This window comes from Daktulosphaira vitifoliae, unplaced genomic scaffold (genome assembly GCF_025091365.1).
Source record: "Daktulosphaira vitifoliae isolate Bord-2020 unplaced genomic scaffold, ASM2509136v1 Scaffold_2, whole genome shotgun sequence".
NCBI classification, from domain to species: Eukaryota; Metazoa; Arthropoda; class Insecta; order Hemiptera; family Phylloxeridae; genus Daktulosphaira; species Daktulosphaira vitifoliae.
The window spans coordinates 22,629,780-22,653,908 of record NW_026099573.1 but is presented as its reverse complement, the minus strand read 5'-3'; the positions used below and the strand labels follow the sequence as shown (position 1 = coordinate 22,653,908).

The window sequence follows — 24,129 nt, the reverse complement described above, 5'->3', positions numbered from 1 at the left end:
GGAATGACTAGACATAGTTTTTTGCAAAGGAAAGAAGACAAATCCAGAGATGAACGTTATAGGTTAAAAGCAGAAAGAGATGCCAAAATTGCTGAAGAAAAGAAAAACTTTGCTGCAGGTATATCAATGTTATATCATACATTAATTTTTTTATATTAAGGTTAACATATGTTTTTTAATATTAGTTATATGCCGGTAAATTAAAAAATTTTAATTATTTATGTTAACTACTATGTAGTTGAATATAATGTTAGCATTCTTTTAGTGTTGGCCATTCAATATCTCTAAATTATTTTTTTGTGAATTTTTTTTTTGCTTTTGTTATTTACATTATTATCTTTACTTATCTGTTATAAAATATTTTTTATGTTCATCCTTTATACCTTATAAGTGCGTCAACTTTAATTTTTCAAACGACAATAAACATAATTAACTGGCTTATAAACAAAAAAATGATCTGAGCAATAACAACTATTATGATTTAGTATTTCAGAATTTATTAATAATTTAAAGTAATACTGTATTACTTTAATTAATAGTGGGTTTGCTATTTTTATCACTAGACATTTCTTGGCCTCGCTCTTTCTGCTTAGGTATAAAATATTAATAGCTCGTGAAATACTGGTCCAAATTTTTTTATCAACTAGCTAATTTCATATTAAATTATTTTCTATTTTATATCTAGTTAAATATATATGTCTCCATTAAAAAAATACATCTTTATAAGAGATAAGGAATGAACATAACAAATATTTTTAACACATGGAGTTACATATGTAACTTATAAAAGTCAAAAAAATAATTAAAATAAGTTGAAGGGTTAATGTATAATAATCATCCTGTATAATTCTCTTAAAGTAATATACTTTTTTATAAATATCTACAATTCATAGATTCCTTTGAGAACAATAGTGTTACAGAAAAATTCTTGAATATTCAAGTAGTATCAATTCCTAAGGACTTTTTCCCATATAAAATTTACCTAAATTTTGCTAGTCACTACAAGTACAAATTTTTTTTTTATCCATGAATTAAACTAATTGTAATGTATTAAGTAATCGTATTGTGTCTGCTCTGTTCCTGAGATTGCGTGTTGTATTTCCCACACACTCATAAATATATATATTTCAGATATATGACATATCTGAAATAGAAATTTCTCTTAATTCATATATGTCTCCATTAAAAAATTTTAAATTTTAAATAATTATTTTTGTTACTGATATACAGATATTGTTGTTACTAGGCTCATTTATGGAAGATTGGTCTAGTTGACAAGGGGGTAAACTGGGTAGAAAATACTTACAATTAAATTAATAAGACAGTTATTTTGTTTAAAATACTAGAAGATATATAATTTATGTAATTATATAGTGGAGTTAATAAACACATTAATCTTTAACATAACAGTTATTTTTTAAATATTACACATACATATATATATGTAACTTAATGGTTTTCAAAAGATGACTTAATATCTACTAACTTGGCTCAATCTTTTGGTCTTCCAATATGTAGCGAATTGCTATGAAGACCAATACAACAATACATAAACTGTCTATCAGTCACACTTGAAATATTGAAAATGTCCTTATAATAATGCAGTGTTTAACTGATATAAATAATTCAAAATGAATAAGTTTTTGCATAACAAAACATCTACATTATGGCTTTTATTATCAAATAACCTTTGTCACTAGATATAGAAAATACATTTTTTTCAATTTTTTTTTTCTGAATAACTATTGCCTCCTTTTCAAGACTATTTTCTAAGTAAATTCTTTATTATTTAACAATAATAAAAAAATTAGGTAAAGTATAATATTTTTCATAGCATTAAAAAAAAAAAAATTTTAATAATGCATAATAATTATGCAATTATACTTCTTCCTTATTTTTTAAAGTTATTAAAGAAAATGACTGATACAATATTTTCAATCAGTATTTTGGATGTTATTCTCATTTTTATAGCTAGGCACAATGAAGAGTATGGCTAGGGAATGACTACTGATAAAAATATCAACATCTACTCCTCACCTCCAGTCATTACTTTAAATTATTAATAATTTCTGAAATACTTGTACAAATGTTATTATCGACCAGTCATTTTTTTAATTTACACACAGTATAACATTTTAAATATACATTAGAATGTAATACTTCTCAACCCTGATTTCAATGTATAAAATGTTAGATAAATTAAATACATTTTTTTAATAAAAATTAATATTCTTTACGTAATTGTCTAAGGATAGATGCAACATATATGTTTTGATAAATGATAACTTAAAATTTTCTTTCAATTTTTTATCACTATGGAACATTTTTTGTTTTGAATTATCTTTACTAAAAGACCTTATATAAGTATATATAAGTAAAATAACTTATACTAAAATAAAAAGTTCATAGAGTTTTGATATACATTAATTATTTGTTTTATTTTTTACAGAGGAAATGAGGAATTTAGATGCAATTATGAATCCAGTAAAAACCCCTTAGAGATTTTTTTTCAATATTATTATCAATGTTCAACATTATCAACACAAAAATTTTAATACAATGAATGTTGCTTTTGTAATAATAATTAAAGATTACATTAAAGTAATTGTTAGAAAAAAAAAAAAATAGAATATTCTTAGAAACATTCTTAGGAAACTTATATTTTTCTAGAACTTCAAAATTAAAAAAAATTCATTCCTAACATTAATTTTTCTAATGAAAACAAAATTTAATTATTCCAAAGTACAATTATTATAATTTTGTTGAACTGTAGTTGAGTCAGTAAATTTATATTGTAAAGTACATATATAATTGTAAAAATAAAAAGTAAAAATAGTAAAGTTCTTTATTTTTTATAAATGCTTAAATCTTAAATCATAATCATATTCATTAAGACATTTGGAAAGTACCTAGTACCAAAAATACTAGCAAAGTTACGATATATAATATCAAATTTTAAACCAATAATCTTTTGTTTACTATAATTTTAATCGATTCTTGTTACCTTAAGATTAATACAGAATTATATGCTTCACATACACATCAGCTTTGATAAAAAACGTATAACAATTATATTTACAATCAAACATTTTAAAATGTTATGTTTATGAGGTTGGCTTTTAGAATGAAAACACTACTGAACCTCTAAAAGCTATATAATTTTAAAGCATTATGGAAGAGTGATAGAATGTCTTTAAAATTTTTTTCATTAATATCATAATTTTTTCTCAATAAAAATATGATATGCTACTTCTACTAAGTAATTTAGTTACAATCGATTACAGATTTCTTAGCTTCATTGCCAAGCTGAGAAGGTATTAATTTTACTATGATGTGTTTTTTTTTGTGTCTGTTGCCACTTTTTCTCAGCTCTCACCAAACCGATTCCTTTCGACCATATGTCAAAATATCACAAATCGTATCTAGTTGAAGACATTACCCTTAAAAATTAAAAACATTTTCCCAAATTCTGTAAATGAAGAATATACAAAAAATTTACAATTTTAAAAATCAGTAATTTTCACCGTTTATTATTAAAACTCATAATTATTTAAAAATTAATAAATCAACTTGATGTTTTTTTATAGATTCCTTATATTTACCTTTCATTTAGTGTATTTTTTATGAAAAAATGACCCTTCACCTGCCCTCAATGGAGATTAAAAATATTAACTTTTTTCAAAAGTCAACTTTTTCAAGTTATCATTTAAGAAAGTTACAGAAATACTGAGTTCTTTAAACATATGTTAAAATAAAGCTTACATTATGTACTAAAAGTTAAAAAAAAATTTGACCCGGCGACTTATCTTCTATATGCAAATGACAGTCAAAGTTGAAAAAAAAATAGGAGTTAATTTTGATTTTTGGAATAATCCACCAATTTCTTAAATTTAACACTATCTAAAATTTGATGAATTTCAAACGCTCGTAGTGGCAAGAGATTTAGTCAGATTTCGGATTTTTGTCGTTTCTTCGGCATATACAGAACGCCGTTATATGATTGCGAATCGTAAAAAAAATCGTTTTCATGTTTAAAATGTCGCAAGAATTTCGGGCGGTGCGCCCTGTCGTCTCGAGTGCGTGAAAAAATAAAAGCACGTAAAACGGTGAAAAATGAACGGATTGAATTTATTTTTTTATTACATTAGATTGTCATTGGTTGGGTCTGGTGAAAATTTCAAACCTTAAGTCGTAAAACGCTGGCGTCAGTGAGTGATTTTCTCGAAAATGGTGAAATTTTAAAACGCTCGAGGGCGAGCAGCAAAAATTTTCCGACCTTCGCCAATAATTTTCCCGGAGTCTGGTGATCGAGTACTTTCGTTGAAAAAAAAAATTTTGAAAATTCGAACTCGTTATGTAATTTTCCCAGAAAAGCGTTTTTTTCCTTGTTTTATTTTATAATTATATATACTAATTTTATAATTAATAAGATTGGGTAATTTATTTTTAGAATTACTTACGTGTACGCTTGTCGTTAACGGTTGCTATAATAGTATAATCGATATTATTATTATTTTCATATCTATTGTCTATTACGGCCTTTATAATAATTATAAGTGTATTGTGTTTCATTTTATTATATTTATTTTATTATTATATTTAATTTGACAATACCTATAACTAGCGGTATTATATTTAAAGTTGCACCCACGAACCACCTATGATTGATACCTATGATTGTTTTATATCTAAATGCTGATTTCTACAACTTGTTACATTTGTAAATTGATATTAATTTTTTTATTATTAAAAATATTAAGTTTTAATATCGCAAATAAATTTTATTTTTACTTAAAAATAAATAAGTGATCGCCCAAGTACTTTTTTGTTGTGTCCTTCAATATGTTACGCCGGTACTACTTGGATCAGTATGAATGTTTTTTTTGTAAATAATCTAGATATTAAGCGGTTTTGGCAGGTTTATAATTTTTAAAATCCAACAACTAATCTAAGTTCAGTAATGATCCTAAGTTTGGACTTTATATATAATAAAAATATATCAAACAAATGTTTTGTGCCTGGTATAAAGCTAATTAATGACTTCAAGGTCTATAAAAATCAAAATAAAAATTATTCTACTATATTTCATTCACACAAGGTTATGTTAATTTATAGCACATGACAACAAGTAACAAAATACTTTGAGAGTTTCTAATTTTTCTATGATTTCTATAGAGAATTTTGGCTTTGATTCTGAATCTCGTTTTATATTTTTTTCACATCAAAATTTTAATAGAATTAATAAATAGAAATTAAGTGATAAATTCACTGTAATATCATTATAATAAAATTTATAAAAACCCAGCACAGCGGGGTTTACTTATCATTTGGTATATTTTTTTTGTAAATCTGACCCTTTATCTGCCCACAGGGGGTGATTTAAAATGACAACTTTTTCAACTTCACTTTTGAAAATGTTTCGGAAGGTCTGAAACTTTTATATATACCTTAAATTAAAGTTAATGTAATATACTTTAATTTGAAAAAAAAAGATTTGACCTCTGGACTTGTCTTCGTGGTGAAAATGGCTACCGAATGCTATTTTTGTGTGAAAATTCTCGATTTTACAGTTANCGGCTACCGAATGCTATTTTTGTGTGAAAATTTTCGATTTTATAATTTACATTTTTTACTTTAAAGTGCTATAACTTTTTAAAAAATGTGTGGATCAATACAATTTTTTCATGAGAAGTAGTATTTATATACATCTTTCATTCGACATACTTTTTCTTTAAATAAGACCATTTTCCTATATACGGGGGGGCTTTAAATATTAAAATTGCATATAGAAAATAGAACCTTTTCAACTTAACTTTTAAAAGTNTCAGCTCTCACCAAACGGATTTCATTCAATGATACGTCAAAAGTTCAAAAATCGTATCTAGTTGAAGACATTACCTTTAAAAATTGAAAAAATTTCCCTCGTTCCCCGTAAATGGGGGAAACCTCCAAAAAAATTACAAATTTAAAAATCGATATTTTTCGAAATTTTTTCAATTTTTTTTACTAAAAACTGCCGTAACATTTTCAAAAATGAACATATCAATATAATTTTTTTTTTTTATAGATGCTTGATGTCTTTACCTATCATTTGGTATATTTTTTTTATAAATCTGACCCTTTACCTGCACACAGGGGGGGATTTAAAATGACAACTTTTCCACAAAAAATTAATTTTTTCAACTTCACTTTTGAAAATGTTTTGAAATCTTTTAAAAGTGTTCCGAAAAGTCTGACACTTATATATATATTTTTAATTAAAGCTAATAAAATATACTTTATTGTGAAAAAAAAAAAATTCGGACTTTATTTTGTCTTCACAGTGAAAACAGACATCAAAGTTAATAAAAAAAACCCAGCACAGGGGGGTCGCGATACAGTGGTGCCGTGGTATAGTTGGATCAAGTATAATGATATCTGACAGTGATTAAAATCGCTATCAAAAATAAACGCTTCGATGCAAATCTTTAGATAGTGTTTAATTTTAAAAAAATTGGTGTTTTATTCCAAAAGCTACATGATCTGCTGGTTCCTTATTAATATCTTAATTAAGATAAAGTATGTCAAATGAAAAAGAGTTTATTAAAAAATATTATTTCTCATAAAAAAATTGTGTGGATCCATACACTTTTCAATAAGTTATAGCATTATATAATAAATATAATATAAATAATAAAATCGAGAATTTTCACAAGAAAATACCATTTGGTAGTCATTTTCGCCGTAAAGACAAGTCCAGAGGTCAAATTTTTTTTTTCAAATTAAAGTATATTACATTAGCTTTATTTTAAGATATATATAAAAGTTTCAGACCTTCCGGAACATTTTCAAAAGTGAAGTTGAAAAAGTTGTCTTTTTAAATCACCCCCTGTGGGCAGATAAAGGGTCAGATTTACAAAAAAAATATACCAAATGATAAGTAAAGACATCAAGCATCTACAGAAATAAATTATATTGATTTGTTCATATTTGAACAAAAGTGTATTGCAGTTTTAAGTAAAAAAAATTAAAAAAATTTCAAAAATTAGCGATTTTTGAATTTGTAATTTTTTTGGAGGTTCCCCCCATTTACAGGGAACGAGGGAAATTTTTTCAATTTTTGAGAATAATGTCTTCGACTAGATACGATTTGTGATCTTTTGACGTATTGTTGAAAAAAATCCGTTTTTTTGAAAGCTGAGAAAAGTGGTAACAGATACAAAAAAAAAAAAAATAACACATCATAGTAAAGCCAATACCTTCTCAGCTTCACATCGAAGTTAAAATTAATATTTTTTATCTTTCCTAAGATTATTTCACGATATTCACTGAGAATCGTGCAAAATTTGAGTATATTTTAATGAAATAAGGAAATTCAGAGAATTTTAGCAATTATGAAAAAGAAGAGATTAGAATACTTAGTTGGATGAAAGTAATGACTAGAGAAGATAGATTAAGGAACGAACATATAAAATGGAGTACAGGTGTAGCGTCAATGATGAATAAGATGAGAGAAAATAGACTTGGATGGTTTGGTCAAGTTATGAGGAGAGAGGAATTGGAAGCTGTAAGAACAGTTTTGGAAATGAATGTAGAAAGAAGAAAAGCATAAGAAAAATCAAAAAAGAGAAACATTATTAAATGTCATATGAGGACGGCTGATGTGTGCTTAGATGATGTGGGAGATCGTGTCAAGTGGGCGTTAGGTTACAAGTGGCCGAACCAAAGTATTTGGTATAAAGGCGAAAGAGAAGAAAATTAACACATTAAAAAATTAAATCATATATTTTTGGACGATATGTTCATACAAAAAAGAATTCATATTGACTTTATTAAATATAATAATAATTAGAAATGTGTTACATAATTGTAATCCAAAAAATTTATTTTTAAATTTTTTCCACTTTCACTTTTTTTGCTATTATTTATTTTTATTATGCCACTATACGGATGCCACGAAGAAATGGTTTAGTGTATTATTAATAAAATTATTTAATATTCATTAGTGATATCTATACTATTTTCCAAGATGGGTTTCTTAGTACTTTTCTTGAGTACTTTGGCACTAACTGATGTTTGATGTGACGTTTGAGACATTTCTAATCCTTAAATAAAAAATAACAATAATTATTACCAATATTCATGATTTACAAACTGTAAAATAGTGGCAAATAAAAACTTATACAAAATGAGTATAGAATTATAAAAAATTATTATCAGTAAATACAAACGGTAGTTCGGATAAACAAATGTGTTTGAAAATGTTTTTTTATCATTTTATTAAACTAAAAATAGTTTTAAATACCCAGCACAACGGGGATGTAACATAGTTAGGTCCAGTATACATGATATCTAACAGTGATTAAAATCACTATCATAAAAAATGCTACGATGCAAATCTGTAGATAGTGTTTAATTTTAAAAAATTGGTTGATTTTATTCTTTTTTCTAAAATTTATTGAAATATAAAGTTAGAAATGTAAAATATAAAATTGAGAATTTTAACATAAGAATAGCATACGGTAGTCATTTTCACCGTGAAGACAAAATAAAATCCAAAATTTTTTTTTCATAATAAAGTATATTACATTAGTTTTAATTTAAGATATGTATAAAGTGTCAGAGTATCCGGAACACTTTCAAAAGTTAAGTTGACAAAGTTGTCATTTTAAATCCCCCCTGTGCGCAGGTAAAGGGTTAGATTTATAAAAAAAATATACCAAATGATAGGAAATACATTAAGCATCTATAAAAAAAATTATATTGATTTGTTCATTTTTAAGAAAGTTATGGCAGTTTTTAGTAAAAATTCAAAAAAATTTCAAAAATTAGCGATTTATAAAATTGTAATTTTTTTAGAGATTTCCCCCATTTACGGGGAACGAGGGAAATTTTTTCAATTTTTGGGGATAATGTGTACGACTAGATAGGATTTGTGATATTTTGACGTATGGTTGAAAGAAATTGGTCTGGTGAGAGCTGAGAAAAAGTGGCAACAGACACAAAAAAAAACACATCATAGTAAAATTAATTTCTTCTCAGGTTCGCATCGAAGCTAAGAAATCATTTAACCAACTATATATTATTATAGAATTTTTCATAAAAAATAATATTTTCCTTTAAGAAAATTTAAAATGTTCAATAGTTTTCAAAAAATTTATGACTATCTTTTGAAATTCGTGTATCAAATAGNTTTTCCTTTAAGAAAATTTAAAATGTTCAATAGTTTTCAAAAAATTTATGACTATCTTTTGAAATTCGTCTATCAAATAGTGTTAGGGAGAGCGGTGTATTAAAATTTAATAACAGAACGCTCTATATTTTTAATTATTTATTGTACTTTAATTTTAATAATATTTAATATCCAAACAATAAACAAAAAAACTTGACATAAATTACTATTTAAAACACTTATTCAATCTGACATAATAAATAACTAAAATAAACTAGGAGCGCGTCGCCTTTGTTAGGCGGTGGAACGTACACTGACGGGCATACCAAAAAGGCCGGCCGGCTGTTATTAGATAACAAAAAAAAAAGATTATGATATATATACATAGATTGTCAACAAATAGTTACAACCGCATTTGGACATGTTACTTTTGCGCACGCAGGAGGTGTCACAATATTTATGATTAGATTACCTTTATATTTGAAATCAAAACTATTAATGCATAATAATAATGGACAATAAAATAATATTATAGTTTATAATAAAGATATATATTTTTAATTATTTGAAAAAATTCTTTGAAAATAGAAAAACATCCCCTTACACAACTAATATTTTGGGCTTTTTAAAAATTATATATGTAACTTTCAATAATTAGTTTCAAATAACAATAATTAGTACACAATGATTACTGTTGACGTAAGGATAAATTTTGATATTAATGATAAAAGATTACACTCAGGTGACTCAACGTATTATGTTACAGTTCTATTTGGGTAATCAAAGATATTTTAAGTAAAATATAGTTGATTTATCTAAAAATTACCGCTACTTGAATCTCGGTTTGGTCTCTTGAAAACGTTTTTTGAGGTTAAAACGTTTCTATATTTAGGAGTGGTAAACGTGTACAATAATGGATTTACAAGAGCATTAATTGGTACAATAAAGACGACAACCCATCCGTAAAGTTCACCTGTATGATTTAGAAAAAATATTATTTAAGTCAATGATAATATAACAAAATAAAATTATTAAGTATTATTTACTTGAAATATGAAATTTTTGCATTGCTGCGAATTTTAGTACAATAATTGGAAGCCAACAAAAAGAATTTGCTAAAACTATGAAAAAAAAACGAACAGCGAATTCGAAATCGCCCACAGATATACGAGCTGCTTGTCTTGTTTTCCATACGCTAATAAACATAAGCATGTATAGGGCTGACAGCAACAATAAACTAAAATAATAAAAATGATATAATTTCTTTTTTTTTACTAATATTACTTTAAAAACTAGAGAAATATATGAGGGATTTTTTGTTCATAATTTAACTACTATAATATTAAAGTAACATTTTTTTAAATTTAGTTTTTATTTATTATAAATAATCTTGAACTCGGCAGAATATTAAGCTGTAGTGCTTTTTACTCAATCTGTGCACTCACTATGATTAACTGTATTAGTTAATAAATGTCTCGATGGTATTATTATTAATAACTACCGCCTATTATAAAAATTGTAATAATTTTAAAGAAAATCTTTAGAAAACATTAATTAATTAGAGTAAAATTGATTAGTAAACTGTAGTTAAACGTGATAAATGTCTGCGTGTGCGTAATAAGAGTACACCCAAAGAAAAACCTCAATCAAAATTGAAAGAGAAATTTTATCAAGGGTTTATGATAATGTTTTATTAATACGAACAAAATAACTATTCTTATAAATAATTATTGTTCAAGACAAGAAAAAAAAATATCATATTGATAAATATATCATTGATTCAATAGTAATGATATATTTATCAAATTGAACAATGAATTTATTATATAGATCGAGGTTTTTCTCTGGGTGTAAGTTAGGTAGCGAGTGGTGGTCACTAACACACCACCCTCACACCACGCCTAGCATTCTCGTGTGACAGGTTCGATTGTATCCTACACATCGTCTACCGAAATCCGTATCTCAATGAAGATTGGTTGGGTTGGGTTTTTTATATCCTAATGTAAACTCTTCACTCATATCTCGCACCTTTAATAATCGCAAATTGTCTGATTATTGAACCACTTATAATTTTTTGTTCTTTGTTCACCATCGTTTTTAATACACTAATCATCTAATTTACTTGATAGTGTATACAATTATACAAGGGATAAATTTAAAAAAAAGTTAATAATTAACAAATATACGAAACTAAAAATTTCTGAACGATTTTTTCTTAACATATTTATTATTTTTAGGAAAATCAAGTGGTTAATTTTAAAAAAATCACCTGTATAATATATTGTGTATAAAGTTACTAAATATACCTGGTTGAATGTAATCCTAAAAATATAAAAGCTGAATATTGCCATCCACTTAGAAATGGATCTTCAATATATAAAGGGTAACACATGCCGTTGGAGCCATAAAATTTTGTTGCATGCTTTAGTAACAGTACTGAAAATAGTTTCAGTATTACTTTGTATAAATTACTGTTCTATCTGAGAGTTAATTGCTAAAATAGTTGAGTTTTTGTATAATTAAATATTGTTGAACATACGTGGTGCAGTAGAAATACAAATTGCGACCAACCAGATAGCAGCCATACAATAAGTTGCAGTTTTCAATTTCAATACGTGATAGCCGGAAAAAGGCACAGCAATGAGTAAAAATCTCTCAAGACTAAGAAAAACCAATATCAACAATGATACCTATGACGAAAGTAGCAAGTGAAATATTTTTATTAAAATAATATTTTTATATTCATCATTAATACTTAATCTATCAAGTGCAGACTTGACTATTATCAAAGTAACTCTAAGTGATGGTAAGAACATTATAGTAGTTTCAGGATACCTACCATATGAGGTCACAGACCCAGGTAGGGACCTAACTATGCTCTTTAATTATTGCAAAAATGAAAAATTAGAACTCGTCCTAGGTATGGATGTTACTGCTCCCCCAAATAGTGTATTTGGGGGAGCAGTAACATCAACCAAACAAGAGAGGTAATAATGGATCTATTACTGACTACAGACCTCAGTATACTGAACAGAGGTAATCAGGAACAGGCACGAGGTCATTGATCTGACAGTTTGTTCAAAAGGGTTACTTCAAAAGATAAAAGGGTGGAAAGTGTCCTCCGAACCTTCTCTTTCTGATTATAGGCACTTACGATTCACTTTGGAAATCAACAAAGTTGAGACGGAGTACTATAAGAATCCAAAAAGAACAAACTGGGACAACTACAGGGCAGATATTTCTCGTTACCTGAATAATCTACAGTTTAGATTGGGGTCGAAACAGAGTACTGAAAGGGTTGTAAATATATTACAGGACTCCATTGTCTCAGCTTACAAAGAAAACTGCCCTTTAATAGAAAGGAAAGGTGTAGGACAGGGTGCAGCTTGGTGGAATGCTAGCCTATCTAAATTAAGAAAGAATTCAAGTAAGCTTTTAAATAATGCAATGAAATCAGGTTTGGAACACTGGGAGTCCTATAAGGACGCCCAAAGAAACTACAAATCTGCTTTGAAGTCTGGTGGACCAGAACAGCACTTGTTACAGCTAGGAAAGAACTTAGTCACATACAGAGAATGGCTGCCATGGCCATTACTGGAGCATTAAGAACTACACCAATGGTCGCATTAGAAGCACTAATCGGATTGCCTCCTCTGCGTCTAGAGGTTAAAGCTCACGCCAAAGTCACAGCACTAAGTTTCTACAACTTAGGTATGTAGACTTTGGAGAGTGACACAACAGAACATGGGTTTAAAGGCATGAATAAATGTCAGTATGTCATTGGGCACAACACCCTCTGTTTTCCAAGCAGAGGTAATGGCAATACTGGTAGGGGCTCAGAATCTGTTGGTATATAAAAATAGGAAGATAACTCTCTTAAGTGACAGTCAAGCGGCTTTGAAGCACTCTGTAATGATCAGGTTAATTCAAAGCTGGTCCTCTAATACAGGAAAACTTTAGATTCACTATCGAGGTTCAACAAAGTTACAGTAGCGTGGGTACCAGGACACAACGGTGTCAATGGAAATGAAAATGCTGACTATCTAGCCAGGAAAGGAGCGGAGAACACCTATGTTGGACCAGAACCAGTGGTAGGACTTACTGAGCAATCGCTCAAAGCGCTACCCAAGAATTGGTGCAGAGAACAACACAGGAAAATCTGGAAGTACTTGGTATTACCTAGACAATCTAAAATGTTTATCAAGACCTCTGGTGTATTGTTGGGTGATCTTAATAGCATGACTAGACATCAAATAAGCATCTTGACTGGTCTATTGACAGGACATGGTCACCTGCTTAAACATTTTAATGCAATAGGGGTATCGGAATCACCATTGTGCAGGAAGTGTGGAATAGAAGAGGAAGACTCATTTCACATCATGTGCGAATGTGAAGCCTTGTTTACACTAAGATCAAACTACTTGAGTAAACCTTTTCCTGAAAAAGAAGATATTAAAAACCTAAAACTCAGAGAGATACTGAATGTCACCAGAAAGACAGGACTCTTTGTTATCTATAGAGGTGACTTTATGGTTGGTTTAATGTATTAACACTTCGGTGATAACACTTAGGTGGGTAAACCGAATCAAGACAATTCGGTATGAGGTGCGCACAATGGACCAACATGTCTGAGTGCACGGGCATTATGTCCACCTCGATAACAACTAAAACTAAAACTAAGATAATTGTAAAATGATTGAAAAAGTTAATATAGTTAGTCGATATTTTCACTAATTCCAGTGCTATTAGTTTTATTGGTCTCTATATTGGAAATTTGTAAATAATTTGTAACAGGAATCAAGATTATCTAAATAATTTTTTTTTTTTGTAAATTTTGAATATGTAATATTTAAAGAAAAAAATTTCTGTAAATAAAATTATACCTTCATTATCAGTTTTTTTTCATGTGAATTATAGGCAGTATATAAATTAGTTACAATAAGTATGTTGGAACATTTCATTAAAATTTTCAGTAAGCATTCTTACTTCAGAAGATACAACAGCAATTAAACCTATTACTGTACATAAATTGGACGACTTCCATTCTTGAGCGTAAGCGTAAAACTCATCACGGTATTTTGAGTCTTGATAACCAATAACAGTCAAATATAATGCCATCAACATATCTGCAACTAAAATTTTAATCGAAAGATTCTGTATCACTTATTATCTAGAGCTTTGAAAAAAATATGTAGAATATGAAAATAATATCACAATCAACTATATTTATAGTAAAAATAAATATATTTATCTTTTTAGGAATTTAAGAACATGGAATTTGCCGTGGAAATTGTTTTTGATTAATTATCATTAAAATATTATTATAAGTATACAAAATATAATTATTTAATAAAAATTGAAAAATTACTTAACCACGTACGTATTTCAACTTTTGTGAATCTCAATTTCCTTTAAATTTTATGTTAGTGTGTGTAGTTTCACTAATAAGATAGCATTTAAATATTGTTTTTAATGATAATTAAGTTTTCTTTCGTTTATCTGTTGTTTGGAATAATAATTAGTAGATTATTATGAAGTATGATTGTGAATACACGTAAGTATTTTGTGGTCATATAATTATTTTTTTAATTTACAAGTAGAAATAATTTCCTGGTAAACTGCTTTTGGAGTTATACCAATTCGGAATCAGTGACCAACCTGTAAGGACAGACCAAAAGGTCTAACAGGGCTACGGCGCATAAGGCCTTCAGGACATCGAGTCTGTGGTGAAACCTTAGCTAGGCGAAGCCTAGTTATTTAAAATTAAAAATAAATTTTAAATATTAATTTAAAATAAAAAAAAAAAATAATGCTAAACATATACTGACTCAGGTATATGTTTAGCGTTGATAATGATAATATTATTCGCGAAATACGTATCCGTGATTTTTTAGGAATTTTGGTAAGCTTTTGAGTTAAATACTTTTTACGTTTATTAGTTTTAAGTATATTTTTAATATTAAATAAAATCAATTATTATTTACATTTTTACCTGCCAAGTTACGAATAACAAAACTTATAGCATGATTTTCATCTCTTAAACTACCAAACATACGACCGTATAAGACCATAGCATTCATAATAAACGTAAAAAATGTCACTGTCCACAACGTACTTCGAAGAATTGGTTTCGAAAGAAGATTATAGCTTGAAGATAAATCTAAAAATTTAATCATTTGGTGTTATATTTAAAATATATATATATAAAAGTTGGAACAACCAGACTTTGAAATTAACCAGTTCAATAATTCAACGTTTGTTTTAAGTGAACGAAAATGAATTATGGTCATGAGAATTCAATAAAGAGAATAGCCGAAAAAGAACGATTAGAGGAGATTGAAAACTTCAAACACAACCCCAGAGAATTTTTCAAACGGTGCAAAACATTTAAAAATGGATATATACCAGCTATAAATATGATAGAAGATAATAATAGTGCTCTAATTACAAGACCGGAAAAAATTGCCGAGGAATTTAGAATGTACTTTAAAAAACTTCTTAACAATGGCTCAACAACGGAAGCAGTAGGCGAACAAGACGACACCATACATTATACAGTTGAACCAGAAGTATTAAACCCGAGTTTAGAAGAGGTACAGTGTGCAATCCAGACTCTAAAAAATAATAAGTCACCAGGAGATGATAAAATTGTAGCTGAATTATTGAAGTTAGGAGGACAAAACCTAACACAAAAATTACATCATCTAATTCAACAGATATGGACAAAGGAAAAGATACCACAAGACTGGAATGAATCATTGATATGTCCAATTTTCAAAAAAGGTAACCGAAAAAAAGTAGAGAATTATAGAGGAATAACACTACTGAACACTGGGTATAAGGTACTTTCATTAATCATACTTAAAAGACTACAAATTTATACAGATGAGATAGTGGGTAATTACCAAAGCGGATTTAGAAAAAATAAATCAACTACTGATCACATATTTGTCATAAGACAAATTATGGAAAAAAGTTATGAGTTCGCGAAAGATCTACATATGGTTTTTGTGGATTACAAACAAGCATATGATAGCATAAATAGAGGAAAACTATGGAAAATTCTTAAAGACTTTGGTTTGCCAAACAAATTGATCAGCATGGTGAAACTATGTAACACATACACCAGCAGCCGAGTCAAGGTGAACGGCGAGGTATCGTCTTCGTTTATAATAAATAGTGGATTGAAGCAAGGGGATGCGATGTCACCAGTGCTTTTCAATTTGGCATTGGAGAGTGTGATAAGAAAGGTTCCACGAACTGAGACATTAAACCTTGACGAAGGAAATGTCTTACTAGCATATGCAGACGACATAGTGGTTATTGGGAATTCGCGAGAAGGTATTCAGAATACTGTCGAAGAACTGATAAAGGTGGGAAAAGGTATTGGCTTGACAATCAACAGTGGTAAAACTAAATACATGGTGGTGAAGCGAGGAGGGGGTGACCATAACAACCTCCACGTCGGAAATAACACCTTTGAACAAGTACAAGAGTTCAAGTACCTTGGGTCTACCCTAAATAACCAAAACAACATGCATGGAGAGATCAATATCAGACTGGGCGCTGCTAACCGATGCCTTTATGCACTGAAAACCCTCTTTAAATCTAAGCTACTGTCAAGGAAGACAAAAGAACATCTATACGTTAGTTACATCCGCCCTATATTGACATATGCATGTGCCACATGGGCAACAACGAGAGGTGATGATGAAAAACTACGGTTATTTGAGAGAAAAGTTCTTAGAAAAATTTATGGACCCGTATTCAACAATACAGAACAGAAATGGGAAATAAGAACAAACGCCCAACTGTACCAGCTTTACAAAAGAGAAGATGTGGTCCAATTCACCAGAGGGACTAGGATAGAATGGGCAGGCCACGCATGGCGGGCCGATGGAAGTATATTGAAAGGAGCAATGACATATATGGTAAGCGGAAAAAGACCAAGGGGAAGACCGCGAAAAAGATGGAAGGACAGCGTCAAGGAATTATTAGAAGAAATTGGAGTGGACTTGGAGCAGGCATATGATAGAGAACGATGGAAGGAAGTAGTTTTGGCGGCCAAGAGTCTAAATGGCTCGTAAAAGCCAAAAAAAAAAAAAAAAAAATTGTTGTAAGGCAGTATTATGGAAAGGGTTTAATTCCCAAAAATTTTTTCCATTTGTACCTTGTTATCAAAAATTAGTGTGGTATATTATAGTTAAATTTAATATGATTAAATACTGTTTAATTATACATAATATTTGTGTGTTAGAGCTATAATTCAAAATTTTAAACTATTAAAAAAAATAAATTACGAACTTGGATGAGATCGACTAAGTTCTCTTTAAAAAAGATTAACTAAATAATGTAATTAGTTCGATTTTATGAAATTGAATCAGTTCAAGAACTAGGTCATATTTTAAATGAACTTTTAAAAATATAGGAATAATCATAAGTATAAATAGTGTTGATACTTGTAACTATAACATTTCATAATATAAGAATTTACCGTCCGTATTGGGATAACATAATGGTACATTCCTAGCATACAAAGCACAATAATGGAACTCTTTTAAGTATCTGAAAAAATAATATATTTTTTTTATGAAGTGTTCGTCACGGTAAAAAATATTGGGTATTTTATAAACATACAGAATTTCTAGATTCTTTAATTTGTCAAATACTGTCGTGTTGATATTTTCTAATTCTATACCATCAAGAGACCTAAAAATGATTGGTTTAACCTAATTAAGTTAAATGTACAGTAAAATAAATTCATACAGCATATTATTGGCAAAAATATGCATATATATTGTTTGTATATACTTACAATGATTTTAAGCTTTTCATTGATTTAAATAAATCTGCATGTAAATATTTTACCGGATTATTTGCCAATGAGCTGAAAAAATTATATATTGATAAAATTTAATAAAAATATAATCATATTTTTACTATAAATTTATTTTTATTTAAATACAATAAGAAACAGTCAAATTACAGTTTATGAATATCTGTCAATGATTGAAACATTAAAGGTGTTAGTGTTAATAGATGATTTTCAGTCAAATTTCTGAAATGCAAATTATTTAAATTATGAAATATTTGTGTTTAAATATAAATCTAAATAAATAAAATTACAAATCCACTAATTTGACTAAGTTGATAAATGCATTTTCATCAATAAAAGAAATTTTATTGTATGACAAATCCCTAAAAATAAAACAACATTGTAGAAAAAATGAATTATTTAAACATTTTAAAATTGTCTTACAAGTCTGCTAATGATGGTAACTGGGTAAATAAACACTTGTCTACTTTTTCAATACAATTGTTGTGCAAATTTCTAAATATTGAAAATAATTATTTTAATAAATAGTTAAATTTTCGTAAATTATAGATCAATATAATTACAGGACTCTTAAGAGAGGCCAATGTGGAAAACAGACATTCGTTAAACTCAATTTATTGAAAGACAAATCTCTGGAAATATAAATTTTATTATTTGCTGTGTTAATAGATAATTAATTGAGTTGCTAAACCACTTAAGATTTCTCAAGAATATTTAAAAAATGTTCTTACAGTCATTTAAGTTTGTTGAAACTAGGCCACGAGTCTGAATTTAATAGCTCTAAATGATTGTTATCTAAAAATATATACTCAATATTTTTTATACCAAAGAATGCATGTTTCTCTAACACTTTCAATTCATTATATAACAATAATCTGCAATTACATTGACAATATAATATTTATTGCAGAATTTATGAATTAACAATAGTTTTTTATTACAGTCTTATTAATTTGCTTTGATGACTGAATACAAACGGCGGTATTCTTGACAGAACATTGTATTCTAAACTTCTATAAAACAAGAAGTATGTTTTTATTAGTATTTAACAAAGAAATTGTATATCGGAGTAATAGAGAAAGAGTAGTATACTGAATCAGGACTAAAAGTAGAGGATGTCAATAATTTGTCATTATTTTATATTTGTATAAAAATAAGTCACATTATTTTTTTATAATCATTTGGTAAAAACTATTTTTCATCTTATCATCAGAAGGTAATATCAGAACCGGATTTAGAACTAGGCTACATATGCTATAATCTAGAAGCACAATTATTTTTGCTGTGCTTGTAAATATTTGATTTTTTGTTTTGTTTAATTCCTTTGAGAATTTAATTAACCATCTATTAGAATGTATATATTTAATTAAGTATAAAAAAAATTCCATTTAGTTATTAATATACTAGAGTATAAATACTTTTATTGAATAATGTTTAATTTTGTAAATTCATGTGTAAATTAATGTCATAGATATTAAAAGGAAAAACTAAAAAATTAGTTTGATAATATTTTAATATACTAGATTCTAAACAAATTTGAAGCATAAATGATCATGTAGCTATTTCACGAAAAAATTTCAATTACAGCCCTGTTGGTGACTGTTCATTCGGCGTTTTTAAGGAAATTATATGAGTAATTCAATATTAGATATTAAAGTATCCAATTTGACATAGTTTAGCGTAAATTCAGAATTACTCGAATTAGACTTCGATGGTTTAATACCAACGTTTGTAGTAACTAAATTAAGGAAACGTCAAGCATAAAGATTATTAATTAATTATTGATATTAGTTATAACAGTGTTCATTTTCTTTATGCACGTTAATTGTAAATTCATCAATGATAACCGTTCATAATGTATTAAATGTGTTTTTATTTATAACATAATAAAATTTCATTTAATTACTCCATCTAATTTTTTTAGGGTCACTTTCAAACATATTTGTTTGTGCTAAACAATGTCTGTTCTTAATTAGCTTAGGGGCATTTTTTACGTAAATTCGGCCCTGGGTGGCCTTATTAATAGATGCCATCCTAATTATTTTGAACTCATGAAATTTAGTTACATCACATATCATATTTTCTTTGTATATGATGTTTTTATATTATACAGGGTGATTTTTTTATCATAACCCACTCAATTACTTACAGAATTATAATAATTTAAATATTTTTTTTTATTATTATCTTTAGTTACACATTATTCTTGAATTATTAATTATGTAATACTTTTTAAGTTCATCCCTTATGCCTGGTAAGGGTGTCAACTTTGTTTTTTTAAATGGTAACACATATTTTGAATTTAATAAAATGTTTGAGTTTTCAATTCAATAACAAATGTCATTTGAATTTTTAATATAACTTTATTCGTTTATTAGATATAAACATTTAAAGTTTCAATTTTTTGAGTTAATATATAGGTATAATACACAAGGGATTACAAATACAGGTAGCTAATTGATTTTTTATGATATTGCTATCACAGTCACGGATTGTTTATTATCAATTATGACTATCAATAGATATACATTCTGTATTGTCAGTTAGTGTATTTATAAACTCACAACAATGTGTCTTACTACCATTGATAATAACAATGCTTTGTACCTGCTAATATCGATGCCATAAAAAACCAATTAGCTACCTGTAATTTTAATCCCTAGTGTATTATACATGTATATTAACTCAAAAAATTGAAACTTTAAATGTTTATATCTAATAAACGAATAAAGTTATATTAAAAATTCAAATGACATTTGTTATTGAATTGAAAACTCAAACATTTTATTAAATTCAAAATATGTGTTACCATTTAAAAAAACAAAGTTGACACCCTTACCAGGCATAAGGGATGATCTTAAAAAGTATTACACAGTTAATAATTCAAGAATAATGTGTAACTAAAGATAGTAATAAAAAAAATTTTTTAAATTATTATTATTCTGTAAGTAATTGAGTGGGTTATGATAAAAAAATCACCCTGTATATGAACATCATAATACATCATTTTTTAATAATAATCATAGTATATAAGCCGAATTGAAGTAAATTAAATATTTTTAAACAAATGTAAAGATTGGATTTATACGTTTCAATTGAGTTATTTTGAAAAAATGAGGTATTTTTCGAAAACTTTAAATAAGAAATATTTTTAAATTATTAGAAAAGGATATTTCATTGAGCATTTACAAATACAGAAAATTGATAAAAACGTGTAAATTAGGATATTTAATCTTAAATAATCATCATTATTAAAATAACTAATGTTTTGAAATTATTATTGAGTGTGACTGGTTTAATTATAAAAATCTGAATTAACACATAAAAAAATTACATCCAAGATTAATTATCTACTTGAATTATATCCAGATTTATTTAAAATTGCTTTTACTATATAATTAATAAATAATTTATAATATACTTACATGACTTTTAAGTTTGGATAAACATCAAATGAATAATTTGTTAATAAAATACTATTATTAACAAATGTCCTAAGAACAATAAAATATACAAAAAAATAATAATTTTACATATTAAAATCAAATTTATGATCATAAATCAATCAAATAAAACTATTACATTCTCTCTACATTTCCAGAAACATATTCAGGAACTTTTTTTAATCCAACATTATTGCAACGTAAATATGTACCATTTGGTCCTGAGCATTGACATACTGGTGGATAGTTTTTCAAAGCTTAAAATAAAGATATGATTAAAAATGAAACAGGATTACAAATTTCATTGAAATTAGAAGTAACAATTTTCCCTTAACATTCTGTAAACGTTTCAAAATTAGTAAGATAATCCAAAGTAAATATTGCAACACGGACATTTAAGTAAAAAAACATACACTCCATAAAGTCACAAAACTGATACAAAGAAAAATGTTGAAGTTATTATGGTTAAAAAATTATAATTATCTTACCACATGGTTTTGCTGTACTTTTATAAAAATAAGTAAAGTTATTATGCAATGCAACTATAGTTGCATTAAGCTTTTCTTCAGTTTCATTATTTAATGTTTTGTTAAGATTTATGTTGTTGACATAAGTAATGTTACTTTGAATTGATTTGAGGGTAGTTCTATTTGTTATAATAAAGTCGTTGTATAATGATAATCCATGAAGGTCAGCTAGAAAAATTAATTTAAAAGATTTATAAATTTAAAAATATTAAAATATTAAGAGTATTACAAGTTTTAATTTTTTATTTATTATTAGATAAATATAATTTAAATTATTAATGTTTTGTTTAAATTTAATGAAATCATATAATTTTATGTTTAATAACAACAATCAAAAGGCTAAAGTTTTAAATATATATATTTTTTTGCTTTTCTCGATAAAATAGAAAAGAAAAATATATAGAGGGTACTACTAATTTATGATTTTTCGGTACTAAGAATTTTTAAGCTCTCTCGTACTTTTTACTAAAAATTAATTACTCTTTAAAAAAACAAGAAAACTAACAATAAATTTCGTAAAAATTGGAAATATTTTATGAATTATCCACTATTTTGGCTTCCATGCAAAGTTGAAAAAGAAATAATATTACAATGACTTGTTAATTAATTAATTTTTTTTTTGCGTTTGTCATCTATTTTTAGTTTACAGTGGACTGATTTTATTAAAAGATACATCAAAAGATTACGAATCCTTTCTAGTTGAAGACATTATTCTTAAAAATTGAAAAAAAGATTTACCTCTTTCCCCTGATATGGAGAAAAATCCCTAAAAAATGTCGATTTTTAAAGTCGGTAATTTCAATATTATAATATTAATACTTTTTTTTTCTTAAAACTACCATAACTTTTTGAAAATTAAATGAATCAAATACATTTTTTTTTATAAACACCTTAGGTGTTTCGTTTTTTAGAAATGTGACCCTTTACCCACTCAAAGGAGACATTAAAATAGCAACTTTTGAATAAAAAGTTAATCTTTTCAACTTTTATGAATGTTGCGGAAATACTATGACATTTAAAAATATGTTAATTTAATGTTTATGCTACATACTTACGAAATACAATAAATAAGTTAAATTAGAAATAGGAGGTGATTTGCTTTTGAAATAATCCAACTATTCCTTCTAATAATATTAGACTATCTAAAGATTTGCATAGAAATGCTTTTTATTATAGTAATTTTAATCACAGTCATATATTATCTGTACTTGTTCTAACTATGCCGCGTCCTGATTGTTCCGCGACCTCACTGCGGTGGGGTTTTATTTTTTAATTATGTTTTGTATATACACAAAGACCAAAAAGTATAATGTTTTACGAGATTAAAAATATTTATAAAAACTATAAGCTATATTTAACATTGTTTTCTTGTTAATTTAAACTGACCACATTGAACAGGATCTTCATCTTCTCCATGAAGACAATCTTTATACTTATTACATTTGTATAAATTCGGAATACAAATTTCTGATTTTGAACATAAAAATGTCCCTTCGTGACATACTTTAGTACCTGTATATTTTAAAACAAAATAATTCATTATAGGCACAAGTTTTGTAAAAAAATTTACACAAAAACTGCATGAATTAATTTTTTAATTTCTTTATTCAGAAATATAACGAATAAATTCCTTACATATTTAGTTATTTCCCTAAACATTTTAAAATGTATGAATAAATAAATGAAATATAAATTAATTATAGAAAACTTGAATGTTTTCTTTGAATATAAAATGACAATGTTTTAAATAAATATTTTTAACTTACCAAAGTTCAAATATAGAGTAATAAGGGCTAAAAAAAACAAACATAGTATAATGAAAATGCTTATGATAGCCGAACGCGTGGCTTGCATGGCGCAACAGACGGTGTCACTGTGATCTGGACGACAAACACTGCGACATATACTAGTCAATCGAGCTTTTTTATGTACCTTTTTTCTAAAATTTGTGTTTGTTCAGTATAATCCTCTAGCGTTTTGGATATCGTGATGAATGCTCTGTTCTGCGCTTTATTAATGTTATATTTTAACGACATATAATAATTGCAATAAAATGAAGTACGCCAAAACTGCAATTAAACCCACTTGATACTACTTACATGTACTGATTTATTACATAATTGTTGTGCTTTAGGATTATGTGAACAAATAAATGGTTGAAATTTATTGAAT

The 24,129-nt window shown here is 27.1% G+C and overlaps 1 protein-coding gene across 1 annotated transcript; it reads right to left on the bottom strand.

Annotated features, from left to right (window-relative positions):
• Window positions 1–24,129, bottom strand: LOC126898056 (relaxin receptor 2). The gene is made up of 22 exons (XM_050672004.1): window positions 23,724–24,129; window positions 23,344–23,469; window positions 21,919–22,125; window positions 21,570–21,687; window positions 21,413–21,481; window positions 18,929–19,000; window positions 18,797–18,862; window positions 18,551–18,655; window positions 18,411–18,482; window positions 18,278–18,349; window positions 18,138–18,209; window positions 17,967–18,038; window positions 17,789–17,860; window positions 17,646–17,716; window positions 15,144–15,311; window positions 14,138–14,283; window positions 11,691–11,841; window positions 11,458–11,587; window positions 10,198–10,388; window positions 9,978–10,124; window positions 7,975–8,084; window positions 1–312 (listed from the first exon to the last, which is right to left on the bottom strand). Exons 1-22 carry the CDS (start codon window positions 23,809–23,811, stop codon window positions 262–264), a joined length of 2,376 nt encoding a protein of 791 aa, XP_050527961.1. The 5' UTR covers window positions 23,812–24,129; the 3' UTR covers window positions 1–261.